The 16,403-nt window shown below is 34.5% G+C and overlaps 1 protein-coding gene across 3 annotated transcripts in view; it reads right to left on the minus strand.

Annotated features, from left to right (window-relative positions):
* Positions 1 to 16,403, minus strand: part of CNTN1 (contactin 1) — a 403,973-nt gene that overhangs the window by 70,598 nt on the left and 316,972 nt on the right. For all 3 annotated transcript variants that reach the window (XM_061129827.1, XM_061129819.1, XM_061129837.1), the window contains exons 18-19: positions 6,347 to 6,417; positions 1,397 to 1,631 (exon numbers count right to left, since the gene is read on the minus strand). In XM_061129827.1, coding sequence (XP_060985810.1) covers positions 1,397 to 1,631; positions 6,347 to 6,417 — 306 coding nt within the window. The remainder of the gene's footprint in view (positions 1 to 1,396; positions 1,632 to 6,346; positions 6,418 to 16,403) is intronic.

The following is a 16,403-nucleotide window of genomic DNA, read 5'->3' on the forward strand; positions in this document are numbered from 1 at the left end:
TCTCTTTCTGTTATTAATTATTTACCTAGTGCACATGAGTACAAAGGTATAATAAGGAAGTATTATCTTTTCAAATAGGAAAATAAATAATACAAATGTAGTAACTTAAATAGGAAATCATAGAAATTAGTGTAATTACATTTAAAATTATGTATCATTTATCATAGATATATAAAGTTCTTCAGGAACATGATCAGTTCAATTAAAGTTTCTAGAAAAACAGAGAACCAGTATCGGTAATTTTATCCCTTTCATATATATTTTTATTTCCAAGAAAAAATTTCAATTGGCCTTCTGACCCCTTTTTCATAGAATTATGCCTAAATTCCCTTTAATAAAATTCCAGGATGCTACTGTTGATAAAGAATCTTCCTGCAATGTTGGAGACCCTGGTTCAAGCCCTGGGTGGGAAGATCCCCTGGAGAAGGGAATGGCAACCCACTCCAGGATTCTTGCCTGGAGAATTCCATGGACAGAGGAATCTGGTGGGCTACAGTCCATGGAGTTGCAAAGAGTTGGACACAACTGAGCGACTAACACTAACACTAACGAACATGCTAATGTAATGACAAAAAAAGTTACATAAATGCTACATTATATATTTTTTAGTTAAATGGAGAAATTTTATCAAAAAATATTATTAATTAAATATTATTAGTATATATTAAAGACTTGGTAAACTAGTGAATTTTATGAATGAACAGGCACACTGAAGTTCTCAAATCTAGAGAATTTCTGACTGCAAAATTATAATTAAGAGATCAGGAATAGGGTCTAAGTCAATGATTTTAGTGGTGATTTACTAACTATCATAAACACAATATAGAAGTAAGCCAGAAAGATAAAGAACATTACAGCATACTGACACATGTATATGGAATTTAGAAAGGTGATAACGATAACCCTATATGCAGAACAGAAAAAGAGACACAGAAATACAGAACAGACTTTTGAACTTTGTGGGAGAATGTGAGGGTGGGATATTTCAAAAGAACAGCATGTATACTATCTATGGTGAAACAGATCACCAGCGCAGGTGGGATGCACGAGACAAGTGCTCCGGCCTGGTGCACTGGGAAGACCCAGAGGAATCGGGTGGAGAGGGAGGTGGGAGGGGGGATCGGGATTGGGAATACATGTAAATCCATGGCTGATTCATATCAATGTATGACAAAACCCACTGGGAAAAAAAATAAATAAATAAATAAAAAATAAATAAATAAACACAATATAAAGGATGAAAAAGATTTTGGCAACATTCTTGTCATTTAGATAAAGAGACTGACATGCTGACTTGGCTCAAAATAATACTGAAAATACTGTAAACAAAATGTCTACTAGAGAACCAGATTTTTAATCCCCCTCATCATGTCAATGGGGCCTTTCTTTCACCTACCATCTTGTGCAGAATGGATGACAGCTGTGAGACTGTAGGGTCCATCTCCTTTGTTGTTGAAAGCTTTGACTTTGACTTGAAATGCAGTGGAAGGGCGCATGGTCTCATCTTTATGGACATAGCGGCCAGTATCTGGATTAGTAACTGTCACTTTTTTCCATTCTTCCCCATCATATGGTTTAAATGCCACTATGTAACCAAAATTGTTGCCATAGTGGTATTCTCTTGACAAAGGCTAAATAGAAATTGAAATGTTAAATAGGTTCAAGCAATACAAGTAACAGGGAGAAAATCATATGCAAACAAAAATGCTACACATGGAAGCATGCTTTCTGTAAAAACAGTTTTATTTCCTAAGTGAGAGCTGCCTACAAAAATCCAGCACAAACAAGCTGCAACACGTGAGACTTCACTTACCAAGTTGACTATTTCTGAAACACCCTGGGGGAGGGGTACCTCTCACTCTGGGTCTTTTTACTTTCAGTTTCTTCCTTCAAGGGTGCTTTCCCTGAGTCAAAAGGCCCTTCCCTCACTTTCTTAAGGCTAAAAAGATTGGAAAGAAGAAGTAAAACTCTCACTGTTTGCAGATGACATGATCCTCTACATAGAAAACCCTAAAGACTCCACCAGAAAATTACTAGAGCTAATTAGTGAATATAGTAAAGTTGCAGGATATAAAATTAACACATAGAAATCCCTTGCATTCCTATACGCTAACAATGAGAAAACAGAGAAATTAAGGAAACAATTCTGTTCACTATTGCAACGAAAAGAATAAAATACTTAGGACTAAATCTACCTAAAGAAAGAAAGACCCATATATAGAAAACTATAAAACACTGATGAAAGAAATCAAAGAGGACACAAATAGATGGAGAAATATACCATGTTCATGGATTGGAAGAATCAATATAGTGAAAATGAGTATACTACCCAAAGTAATCTATAGATTCAATGCAATCCCTATCAAGCTACCAATGGTATTCTTCACAGAACTGGAACAAATAATTTCACATTTTGTATGGAATTACAAAAAAAAACCTCGAAAAGCCAAAGCAATCTTGAGAAAGAAGAATGGAACTGAAGGAATCAACCTGCCTGACATCAGGCTTTACTACAAAGCTACAGTCATCAAGACAGTATGGTACTGACACAAAGACAGAAATATAGATCAATGGAACAAAATAGAAAGCCGAGTGATAAATCCACAAACCTATGGACAACTTATCTTTGAAAAAGGAGACAAGAATATACGATGGAGAAAGGACAATCTCTTTGACAAGTGGTGCTGGGAAAACTGGTCAACCACTTGTAAAAGAATGAAACTAGAACACTTTCTAACACCATACACAAAAATAAACTCAAAATGGACTAAAGATCTAAATGTAAGACCAGAAACTATAAAACTCCTAGAGGAAAACATAGGCAAAACACTCTCGGAATAAATCACAGCAGGATCATCTATGACCCACCTCTCAGAGTATTGGAAATAAAAGCAAAAATAAACAAATGGGACCTAATGAAACTTAAAAACTTTTGCACAACAAAGGAAACTATAAGCAAGGTGAAAAGACAGCCTTCAGAATGGAAGAAAATATAGCAAATGAAGCAACAGACAAAGAATTAATCTCAAAAATATACAAGCAACTCCTGCAGCTCAATTCCAGAAAAATAAATGACCCAATCAAAAAATGGGCCAAAGAACTAAACAGACATTTCTCCAAAGAAGACATACAGATGGCTGACAAACACATGAAAAGATGCTCAACATCACTCATTATCAGAGAAATGCAAATCAAAACCACAATGAGGTACCATTACATGCCAGTCAGAATGGCTGCTATCCAAAAGTCTACAAGCAATAAATGCTGGAGAGGGTGTGGAGAAAAAGGAACCCTCTTACACTGTTGGTGGGAATGCAAACTAGTACAGCCACTATGGAGAACAGTGTGGAGATTTCTTAAGAAACTGGAAATAGAACTGCCATATGACCCAGCAATCCCACTGCTGGGCATACACACCAAGGAAACCAGGATTGAGAGAGTCACGTGTACCCCAATGTTCATTGCAGCACTGTTTATAATAACCAGGACATGGAAGCGACCTAGATGCCCATCAGCAGATGAATGGATAAGAAAGCTGTGGTACATATACACAATGGAATATTACTTGGCCATTAAAAAGAATACATTTGAATCAGTTCTAATGAGGTGGATGAAACTGGAGCCCATTATACAGAGTGAAGTAAGCCAGTAAGAAAAACACCAATACAGCATACTAACACATATATATGTAATTTAGAAAGGTGGTAATGATAACCCCACATGCGAGACAGCAAAAGAGACACAGAAGTACAGAACAGTCTTTTGGACTCTGTGGGAGAGGTTGAGGGTGGGATGATTTGAGAGAATGGCATTGAAATATGTATATTATCATATGTGAAAAGGATTGCCAGTCCAGGTTCGATGCATGAGACAGGGTTTTCAGGGCTGGTGCACTGGGATGACCCAGAGGGATGGGATGGGGAGGGAAGTGGGAAGGAGGTTCAGGACGGGGAACACATGTACACCCGTGGCAGATCCATGTCAATGTATGGCAAAACCACTACAATATTGTAAAGTAATTAGCCTCCAATTAAATAAATTTATATTTAAAAAAAAAACAAAACTACTTGGTGTTTTCCCTGGCCACAGGATCTGCCATTTTAAGACTCTTTGTGCAGTAATCTATATAAAACATCACCAGTTATTTTTCCTTCTTTACCACTATTATGGCCTACACTATATATTTATTTATTGTCTACTTTATTGTCTTTCTTCCCTAGGAGAACATAAGTTTCATGAGAACAGGCTTATTGACAGTTTCATTTACCTCTTTATCCCTAAAACCTAAACAAAGTCTCAAGTAGTATTTATTCAATGGGTAAGTTAATGAATTTCTTTAGAGTTGAAAGACTATAGTAAGAAAGTTAACTATACACTGGAATTTCTATACTGCAACTGAACAGTAGAATCTGATCACAGAAAAAGAAAGAAGACAGGAGAACAGAATAGCACTGCCTCCATCTGTAGGTGACTGGCTAGGCACCCTGTCTGACTCTAACACTGAAGAAAGACCTCTGTTTTACATTTTCTTAGAGCTACTATTATATGTCAATTACTCAGTAGAGATGTCCATGTCAGCCCTAAATTCTGACTTAAAACAAATTCTACTGAGTATTCATCATTTAATCTTTTTTTAGCCATTATATATTTGCTTTTTACACAGGAATATCACAGTTAAAGTAACTTGAGGGAAAACCTTTAACTAATTACAACATAGTAGCTTGAATATCTTTATGTTAAACAGGGATGCATGTAAATGTACAAAGTTCAAAGGAAGAATAAGTTGTTTTTGGTTGCACAATATAGAATTGTAAAGCATGATAGCAAGGAGGCACATAATGTGATTTTACATTATTAACAGAATAGCCTAACATTCTCACCAGAGTTTAAACATTTCTTTTCCTTATTGATAGTTCTATACTTAATTTTTGCAATTTAGTATATCAGAATTGGGCTTCCCTCGTGGCTCAGATGGTAAAGAATCTGCCTGCAATGTGGGAGACCCAGGTTCAATCCCTGGGTTGGGACGATCCCCTGGAGAAGTGAATGGCAACCTATTCCAGTATTCTTGCCTGGAGAATTCCATGGATAGAGGAGCATGGCAGGCTACAGTTCATGGTATTGCAAAGAGTCAGACATGACTGAGCGGCTAACATATCAGAATTAGCTATGAAGCTTTCAGAATGTAGTGACTCTCTAGTCCTGTTCTCAGAGACTTGATTTCACATTTACGGAAAATGAGTTCCAATCTAAATGTTTTAACAAGCTTCTCATCTTATTGTGAGGCAGATATCTGCAAATGTTGAGAAAATAAAACCTAAAGAAGTAAAATGTTCAAATTTTCTAATATCTTCACTTTTTGTGTATCACACTGTCACTAAAACTGCCAAATCATTTGAGAGTCAAATGAAGAAGAGGCAATTTTTGCCTAAATCCTACTTTAATATATGATGTAATGCCAGCTATAAAATATGACTATACAATACAGAGTGAAGTCAACTTTGGCTAAATATCCACTTATTGTATAAATTAATTTGACTCACTTAAAAATAAAACCTGTTCATTATTTCTGTAGTTTTCAGAATTGTTTGGAGTCTTAATTGTGTTCTTTGACCATCAGCAGAGATTAAATACGAGTATTTAATGGATACATAGAGCTATATAAAGTATGTTATCTACATGAATGCCAGATGTCTAATTCAGACACTTTTATGTTATCAAAGTTTTCCTCACCCCCAACATCTCTGTCACTTCAAAAATCCAGCTAAGATGCTTTATTTTCCAAACATTATAATCTCTGATATAAAGCTCCCTTTGGGTCATAAAATTTTAATAAAATGTTTTGGATACCTTAATAACAAGTCATTTTTGGGGACTTCTGAGACTGACCTATAATGATAATTACACGTGCTGATCAAAGTAAGTTTCAAGTCAGAGAGCAAGGGCCAATTTAAAAACAGATGCTGATACAAAAGATTTTTTAACCTAATCTTTGAAATTTTGAAAGTCCAGAGCAAAAATGATGAATTGCAATTGGGTTACCAGGCCACAGTGAGTACAGAGTACTTTCATCTCTGGAATAAAGAATTGAATGTTTATTTAATCTTTTAGGCCTAGGCCTATAGATACTATAGTATCAATAATTTATTTTTACATAGGAATGGCACACTATGCCATAGTAAATTAGGCAAAATCTGGCATGCATTAGAGAAAAAAAATCAATTTTAGTAACTTATTTGTTTTTGAGGCATTGTCTTTTATTTTATTTTATTTCAGGAAACAAAATGAGTTTGAGATTAAGTGTAGGTAAAGCAACAAATAACATGTGCAACTTCTTAACACTTACCGCCCATGTTATGGTCAGTTCTCTGTTGCTTCCACCCCCACCTCCTACATCTGAAGGAGCCACATTAGGTGCTGAAACAAATAAAACCACAAACGAGAGGACATGTAATTTTTTTCTGATGTTAGATTTCTTATTCACTTAGAAACCATACACATTTTTTTTCTTTTACTAGAAAAGACAAGCTTCACACGGTATTCTCAATTATAATGACAATGTCCCAGAGTTTCTGTAATAATCTGATTTTCTGCCAAGATAAAAATTAATTCAGTGCTATAGGAAATGTGCTGATTTCCTTCACCAAAAGGTAGTGAAGCAAATTTGCCTTCCCTTTTTAAATTTTTTCTGTGTCCCTTCATTTAATATGATTTTGAAAGATTAGACACATTTTGTTGGGAAAAGATTTCACAGCTCTTGTTTTGAACTCTATAAACTTCTAACAGCATACTGTTGGGTTAGTTTCATGCCTCAGTCTACAAATAACTGTTAAGAAATGGTATATTCATATTAACATGGGATTACACTTCCCAAAGATATTTGGAAACATTACAAATCTAATACTGTTCTTGTGTTCTCATTTTCAATGCCTAAATCTCTTCGGGAACCCTGCTCTGTCAGGGTTCTCCCTTACTTCTATCTTTTTATAACATCATTCAATTTTTCAGTCTCTCTACTGTAGTGACTATCCTTTGTAATCTCTCAGCCTTAAAAATCATCCTATAATACTGCTTTACACTTAACCTCCAAGCCACCTCACCCTTTCTTGTCACTGAGGTGCAAAGGAGAACTGATATATGACTATTTTTGTACTTCACTCTATAATCACTTTTTAACGATGCATAATCTGTTTTCCATGTCTTTATATTACTGAAATCACTTTCTCAAAAATCACAAAATTGCTTTTAACTACCAAGTCCAATGGCTTCTTTGTTTTTTTCCAAGTTATTCTCTCTCCTCAGAGGTCCTTCAGGGTATATGCTATATATTATCAGATTAGTAGGTGGCTCACTGTTAAAGAATCTGCCTACAATGCAGAAGATGTGGATTCAGTCCCTAGGTTGGGAAGATCCCCTGGAGGAGGAAATGGAGATCCACTTCAGTATTTTTGTCTGGGAAATCTCATGGACAAAATGAATGTGCTGGTTTACTTCAACAAAAGATAGTGAAGCAGATTTGCCTTCCCATGTTTTATTTATCTGAGAACCTATAGTCCATAGGTTATAAAACAGTTGAACATGACTAAAAAATAAGATTAAATACTGTATCTTATTGTAGGCTACATCTTATTGGATTTGCCTGTAATTGGAGTTGTACAGATAAATATTAAAGCAGTTTATTCCTGTACTCCATCCAAGCACTTGGAGACCAACTACCCAGCTACATGGAAGAAGACTGTGTCTTTACTGTGAACACACATTTTCCCACACAACTGCTATGACTCAGTCTGAGATATTATTCCCGGTTCTCCTAACGTTTTAAAGAACAGATGAAATGTCATTTCTCCCTTGACTTTCCAAACAGTCCTCTCAAAAGGAAACAGCAACACCTTGGAGAGAGTATTTATTTACAGATCCTAATGTAACTGTGATTCTCAAATACTTCAAAATTTCCCCTATGTTAGTCATGAAAATTCTTTGCTGAACTATGCATAGTAATTATACAGAAACAAACAAAATGGAAGCTATTTTTTATATCTATAAAATTAATTGGTTTACTTTTCAGATTAAGAAATTAATGTAAAGTTTGAGAGGATTTTTTATTCAACTGTCACCACATGAGAGTTAGAAATTAAATTTAATGCATGGGGGTGTTAAAAGTTAATTTACTTGTAGCACTTTAGATGAAATACACATTGAAGGAGTCCTCAGGCCTAGAAAAGAAGATAATGACCTCAAGGGCCCTTGCTGAACCACCTGACTCCGGGGATGACAAAACTAAACTTTAAATCCCACCCTGATACTCAGGACAGATTGCATCAGCCTGGGACCCCCTACCCCCTGCCCGGGACCCTACCCGCTTCTGTTTATCCACAAACTGTCATCACAGCTAAAGATTACCCAGAACGCCCCGCCTGACGAAATCTTCCCAAATGACTTCTGCAAAACCGCCCCTTAAATATGAAGCCGCCCTAATCCCGCACGTGCTCACCCTGGTCGTTAGACCGACTATCACCCCTCCTTGCCTGGATAAAGGTAAGCTGCCTCCCTTGAGGTCGTCTTCTTTTCTTCATTGCTTTGTCTGGAACTATACCTTACACATATTGAAGGCTGAAACATTAGAATACTCGGAAATTCTTTAAACTCCATAACTCATGTTCTGAAGCCTAAACTCTACGTGCTATAGAGAAACAAAAAGCATGTTGTCTTGCAATCAATGAATAAGTCAAATTTTGTGTGCGTAAGTATAAATATTGTGGTGACAGGCAAATAATTTCAAAAGTAACTCCAGAATAATTATTATACTGGAATTTGTTGAATCAGGTATTGCTTTCATCAGGGCAAGTATTATTTGCCAAAACATTTCACTATAATCCTTTTTATTATAATCAATATGAACCTTTCTTATTTAGAAAAGATCTAAAAATAGTCTATGTTATAGTGAATGTTTTTCCCATTTCATAACACTTATTTTAAAGATAATTTTGCTCTTCAAAGATCACCCATTGAGTTCATTATGCTGAAAACAAGACAAACAAAAGCTCAGAAATAAGGTAGCTGTATCTCTTAACAGAGTGTCTTATACATTACTTGGAATAATAACTGATTTAATTTCCTTCTTTGAGCTTTGAATATTCAGTTGTAAATTTAGCAGCTAAGGGATATTTTTTTCACAAGGGAATTGGACATATAACCTACACATCTGACATGAATCTGAGTAACTAGCTATTTTGTATTTGTATTTAGTCCTGCAGAAACAGGACTTGGCCAAATAGTGATTCCATTCAGGGAACTAAATTACCCTGAGCACAAGGAAGTTTATTTAACTTTAGGCTCCAGGGCATCTAACAGTGAGCTAACTAGATGTTCTCTTAATGATAAATCATTAAAAATAATTTTAACAAATATTTTGGAAAAATATAAAGTTCTTGAATTAATCACAAATAAACAATTAAAAGTAGTGAGGTTTTTAAACTCATGCTTTTGCCATGATTTCAGTCTAACACTAATTCCTTAATGATGTTTTATAGGACAGCTTTTGAATTTTAGTTGTAGATCTAGAAAATATTTAAAAAGAAAATCAAGCCAATACCATGATTCATCTTTCCTATGGTATGAAACTAATGCTGTCAATTTTACTTTTAGATTTTGTGCTTAAATAATTTGCATAGAAGTACCTTTGGGGACTTTAGCATTTTATTTAAGAATATGCAAATCATCTTGCGACCTATAAAAACTATGGAGTAGAGGCTCTTGACTTAGAATATATTGATTATTCAATTCTTGTTAATTATTGCTTTAATTTAAATAGCTATTTTTACAGAGATGAAGTTACCATGGATATATTGGGTTGATCAAAAAAGATCATTTGGGTTTTTTCATAATGTCATCCAGAAAAACTTGAATAAACTTCCTGGCTAACCCAATAGCTTCTTATTTTAACTTGCATCAGAATTTCTTTGTGATTTAAAATAAATTTTTAGTAAAAAATTCAAAATGGCAAGTAATACTCTAGAGTCTAGATAAAGGGATTAAAGTCTTACATATGCTTTTATTCTATCTGTAAATATGTTTTCTTTCTGAAGAGATTAATAAAATTAATAAAGTCAAAAAATTAATAAAATCAAATGAACTGCATATTTGGATATTCAAATGAGTTGCCCATAACTCAGGATCTACTGCTCTGACAGTGGAGCATATTGCTAACAATTTTAATGCATCTACCATGTTAAATTGATGCTCTTTGCAGGTGAGGAAGATCCCCTGTGGGAGGGCATGGTAACTCACTCTAGTATTCTTGTCTGGAGAATCTCATGATAGAGAAGCCTGGCAAGCTATGGTCCAGAGAGTTGCAAAGAGTCTGACAAAACTGAAGCAATCTAGCACACACACATCAGATAAAAGAGATATACTGAGATAGTTCACAAAAATCTTAATGTCTTTAGGGTTTATCAGGCCAAATTTGTTGTTTGCTTATTAACCTAAATTTTAATCTCAAACAGGAAATTTAAAAGCATGTAGTAGAGTAAATTTGTTAATTTCTCAATGGAATGTTAATCTAAAAACAAGTAATCTGGGGAAAGTTCAGAGGGGCAGAAAAGAATGCTACAAACTGAAATAATCATAATAAATAGTAAATTTATTATTAATGTAAAGAACTCAGACCAATTATGGATATTTCATTTAAGTGAAAGAATGAACACTTCCCAGTTTATCTCACTGTATTAAAAACAAAAGCATCTAATGCATATGTTAACTTTATTTTGAACAAAATGAATTGCATTTATTAATGGATTTATCTAAATTTTAATATACAATTATCACTGTAGCTTTGATCACTACTTTCCTTTTCATTATCCTCTCTTAACTTACAATTTCCAGAACCATCCTCTTTTCCTTCTTGTTCCTCTCTTTTCCTACAAATAATGTTAAGTACCAGTTATAGATACTATGCTGTGCTAAGCACTAAAGTTAAAATATGAATAAAATCTGATTTCAGTCCTGTAGATACTAATATAGTACAAGCTAAATATGTACAATTATTTTTAATTCATATCTTAAATATCTACAATGTATTAAAAAATCCCCAGTAACAGTTTGCTGGATGAATGTATAAAGTGAAAGTTGCTCAGTTGTGTCTGACTCTGTGTGACCCCATGGACTATACAGTCCATGGAATTCTCCAGACCAGAATACTGGAGCCTCTTCCTTCTCCAGGGGATCGTCCCAACCCAGGGATCCAACCCAGGTCTCCTACATTGCAGGTGGATTCTTAACCAGCTGAGCCACAAGGAAAGCCCAAGAATACTGGAGTGGGTAGCCTATCCCTTCTACAACTGGGGTCTCCTGAATTACAGACAGATTCTTTACCAACTGAAGTATGAGGGAAGGACCAGATGAAAGTATGAATGAATGTAAGAAAGTCCAGCGTATTAACACTCATCTAGAACTTCAAAAGGATTTTTACATATCACACCTAACTGGATAGTCAGGTTAACACTTTTAAAACAAGATTTTTCTATTGTATTATTAGTGACAGCTACTGAATTTAATGTAGCATCTTACTGGCTATTAAATATGTTCTTGATACCATTCTTCTCCTTTATCAAACATATCTAAAAAATAAAAGTATATGAAAGAGCAGAATAGCTTCATTGGACATGAAATTAAAGTTCTATACATGGTATGAAAGTGTTGATTCCAGTGTTATAGTATTTTTTCTCTTTTCCTTCTTAGTTGTGTCTGGTAAATAAGTGGCAAAAGCTTTCAAAGCAAACCTGAGTATACCATTTTAGGATACTGACTTGCCAACTGTACCTGCAGAGCTATTAACTATGAGGGTTTGGTCTTACAATGACACATCACTTTGAAGGATGCTTTTGTTATCTCTCATTTACACTCAAAATTAAATGGGTTACAAACACATCTTCTAATTCTTCATTTGGGACCATCCATTTTATAATGCACTTGTCTGAAACCAAAGAATATACCCAACTGTGTCTTGTGATCTTAACATTAAGTAATTGGACAGATAAGGGTGTATGCTGCACTAGATAATGTCCTGTCTTTCAGTCAGCATAATGAGGCACACAGTACCCTTCCCATCAAATGGGAACTAGCCTTTATTTCATATAACGAATGCTGGCATCTCTTAGAGACTTGATATAATGGTACATGACAAGACAAATAACCCCCTGTTTCAGAAAGCTTTTTTTTTGTAATGATAAAAAATATAAATGTCCAATTTTATGAATACTCAATTTTTCAAAAACAGGATGAAAGAAAAAACAGCAATTAAAGAGAAAGTCTGTTGAATTTTATTGTATTAAATATATAGACATATTCTTGTAAGATGATTGAAATTATATGATCCTCTACTATGTTTAGAAGAATGGAAACATTGCCAAATGTGGTGATTTATTAGAGTAGATAATATTTTCTTATAAGCATATTAAAGCATAAAATGAGCATTGAGAGCATAATACAAATTTGATTCAGCAAATATTATGTACTGGAAAGTACTAACCTTGCTTCCCTTACATGTTTCTAATCATTAAAAGATTTCATAAGGTAAATAATTTCCACTTAGAGATGAGACAGTTGAGGTTTAGGGAGATTGAGTAATGTGCCTCTAATCACAGAGCTTTTAAATGATGGGACCAATATTCTACTAAAGGATCAATGTCCCAGAGCTTTAATACTGCACATTGTCCTTCTAGAAAATTGTTTAGGAACAAAGCTATTATTATTACAAAACCCTTAATTTGAATTCCAGCTCTGCTTCACATTAACTGAATGGGATATTGACTTCTTTGTTTGTAAATTAGAAATAATAATACAAGTGAATAAAGTTATTGTGGGAATTAAATGGAGCAATGAAAGTAGAGAGCTTAGCACTCTGAGATAACATACAGAAAGTACATAAATTATAGTAGGCATAAAAGTTGATTAATAAAGGATCTAAAATATTTTCTTATGAAAGGTTAACAAATGTATTACAGAGTATAGGCTTTATTTTTTCACAATTGAAAGGAATGCATCATTTCACTATATCGCTATAGAGTCATATCTTGCATTGTGAATAAGACTGTTACTACTTCATGTGTTTGTTTTGTGTTTGAAGACTTTTAAGAGAAGTTGTTTTCCAAGCAAACTAGAGAGAGAATTAGGTCCTTAATAAAATACATTTCAGCAAACATAATGTTAGAGGTGATACTTAATGAAGGTGATGCCAAAAGTTATTGGTTGAAAGTAATAACCTTACTAAAATTTTAGGTTTGATATCACTCTGAAACAAATTGTTTCCAGCATTTCTAAGATAAGAAAACATTAAGGTTGGAAAGTCTTCAGATTTACATGAAAACTCCTGGCAAAATGCACATCAAAAAGTATTCTAGTCTTCTAAATATGACATTAAATATAAATTATATTCAGAGATTCACATATGAAAGAGTTAGATTAAATCTTTCTCTCTGAACATTTTTATTGTTGCTCTTAAAAACATATTTAATTGATTCTACACTGAGATTAAAAAATAAAAAATCTAAATTCTTATGATAATTCTGGCCAGATGATCAACCAAAGCATACTAAAACAATGTTTTGAAATAAATAATTTTTTGGTAACAAAATTTCTCTGAAGGAAAGGGAGGGTCTACTAACATTGTCAATGCCAGAGAAAATATCTTCCCTCCCCATGAACAATGTTATTTTTGGATTAGAATTAATTCACATTTTACTGGTCAACATAGGACAGAAAATTAACCAAGCTCCATGAAATAAAAAAAAAAAAGCTGATATCTGAGGTAAATTTGTTATAAGTTTTAACTGAAATTGGTTTATTTTGACTGACTTAACCATTTGATATTTTTGCAATTTTATTTAGAAAATGAATACTTGTTGAAGCAAGTACATGATCTCTCAGCATGAATTATGTGGTTTAAACCACCAGTCAGATAATGTCTCAGTTCCTTTTTATTTTTGATTTTCAAGAACGGACAACTGTGTTCAGTTAATCACATAGAAGCTTCTATTACAAACATAGGAGGCTTTAATAATAAAAACCAAACTCAAGGATCCTGGCTATGTGGTATCTGCATTCTCTAAAGCTGCAATTTATATTATCTCTGTATCCTAATGAGATTTCTGTGGGGTAGAGTAAAAGAAACAATTGTGTTCATTTCATAGGTGGATATATGAAGGCAAATAAAAAATGGCATTTAAGTCATATCTATTTTTGTAATTGAGAATGAAATGTGAACTTCTACTAGAACACTAATAAAGTTTCATATAAAAGACTGTGCTTTTAAAACCTGCTTGAGAAACCACCTTTAAGAGAGAAAGTTGAATGTATCAGGTTTGGATTTTAATTCTGAATCTTGAAAGTAGTTATATCAACCTAGGCAAACTATTTAGTGTATCTGAGTCTGCTGCTTATTAATGAGTATTGGATTATAATACCTTCCATTAATACTAACTTCCAAAAAACTAAGATCATGGCATTTGGTCCTGTTACTTCATGGCAAATAGAAGGGGAAAAGGTGGAAGCAATGACAGATTTCCTCTATTTTTGGCTTCAAAATCATTGTGGCCAGTGACCACAGCCATGAAATCAGAAGACAATTGCTTCTTGGCAGGAAAGGTATGACAGACCTAGACAGTGTGTTGAAAAGCAGAGAAATCACTCTGCAGACAAAGGTCAGTATAGTCAAGGCTATGGTCTTCCTAGTGGTCACGTGTTGTGAGAGCTGGACTGTAAAGAAGGCAGAGGGCCAAATAATTAATGACTTTGAACTGTGGTGCTGGAGAAGACTCCTGAGAGTTCCTTGGACAGCAAGGAGGTCAAACCAGTCAATCTTAAAGGAAACCAACCCTGAATATTCATTAGAAGGACTGATGCTGTAGCTGAAGCTCTTATTTTGGTCAACTGATGCAAACAGCTGAATCACTGGAAAAGTCCCTGCTGCTGGGAAAGATTGAGGGCAGAAGGAAAAGAGGGCATCAGAGGATGAAATGGTTGAATGGCATCTCCGATCAAATGGACATGAAGTTGAGTAAACTCCAGGAGATGGTGAGGGACAGGGAAGCCTGGTATGCGGCTGTCCATGGGGTTGCAAAGAGTCAGACACAATTGGGCGCCTGAACAATAACAACAATATAATACCTACCTCAAAATATTATTAGGAGGATTAACTGAAATGTATGTGAAAATACTCAGCACAGATCAGTATTTTTGTGTTTCTATTCTTCTTTTCTTATAGAATCATCTATTTTATCTGGTAAATTACATGAAGTTACATGAAACTTTAAGAGAGAGTTTACTGATGGCAGTCTCCGTGAATAATTTAGCTTTAAAAACTAAAGACAGTACAATTCATAATTATATTTAGAAGTTAGGCCAAGGGATTGATGTAGCTAGAAATGTGGATAAATGTTATTAAGATAACACAGCAGAATTTTAATAGCATTCTGTCATCCATTTAAAATATTTTTCCCCAAATAAAGCACTGAAGTTTGGCAAGGCATAGTAAAAATAAACAAACTCAGAGAGTCTACAAAACATTTTCTTTTTCATAGACAAGGAATAATAAAGAAAAGTTATTATTAGAATCAGAACAATATTTTTTCCCAGAAATGCAAGGGAGAAGGGAAACAGAGTGGAATATTTCTTGTATGAATAGTTATTAAAATGGAGTTGGTGTTCAGCATAAAAAATGAACCTAAATTGGAAGAAAAGCTATGGTTGAGCTGAAAAGAGCACATTTAGAGTGACACCTAATGCTCAAAAGAACACATTATAACTATTTCTAATGTGCGCTGACTCCCCAGGTGTACAGATCTGAGAGTCTCTATCACTTTCTCTCCACAGCCTGCTCATCCTGTTCCCCTGCCCATACTTCCATCCATGTGACCATTCAATTATAAATGTCTCTGAAAGACAAAAAAATGTGAGCCTTCTCGATCATGGAAACTGTTTACATGACTCTGCCTGGTTAAGATTCACAATTTACATTAAAATTTATATTCTAAATGAGCTTACCTGGTGGCTCAGATGGTAAAGAATTTGACTGTAGTGTTGGAGACCCAGGTTTGATCCCTGGGTAGGGAAGATCCCCTGGAGAAGGGAATGGCAACCCACTCCAGTATTCTTACTTGGGGAATTCCATGAACAGAGGAGCCTGGTGGGCTACAGTCCATGGGGTCACAAACAGTCAGACATGACTGAGAGACTAACATTTTCACTTATAGTCTAAACACCAAATTCATTTAAGTAGTGTCTAGAGGATCACAGACTTCCCTCTATTTACCTCTTTCCCACTCATTATGTAAAAATATTTTAAAGCTGTTTATCTTCTCTTTTGATTTTTGACTTCTTGGCATATAATGTGCACATATGTGTGAAAT

The sequence above is a fragment of the Dama dama genome, chromosome 3, assembly GCF_033118175.1.
Source record: "Dama dama isolate Ldn47 chromosome 3, ASM3311817v1, whole genome shotgun sequence".
Taxonomy (NCBI): Eukaryota; Metazoa; Chordata; class Mammalia; order Artiodactyla; family Cervidae; genus Dama; species Dama dama.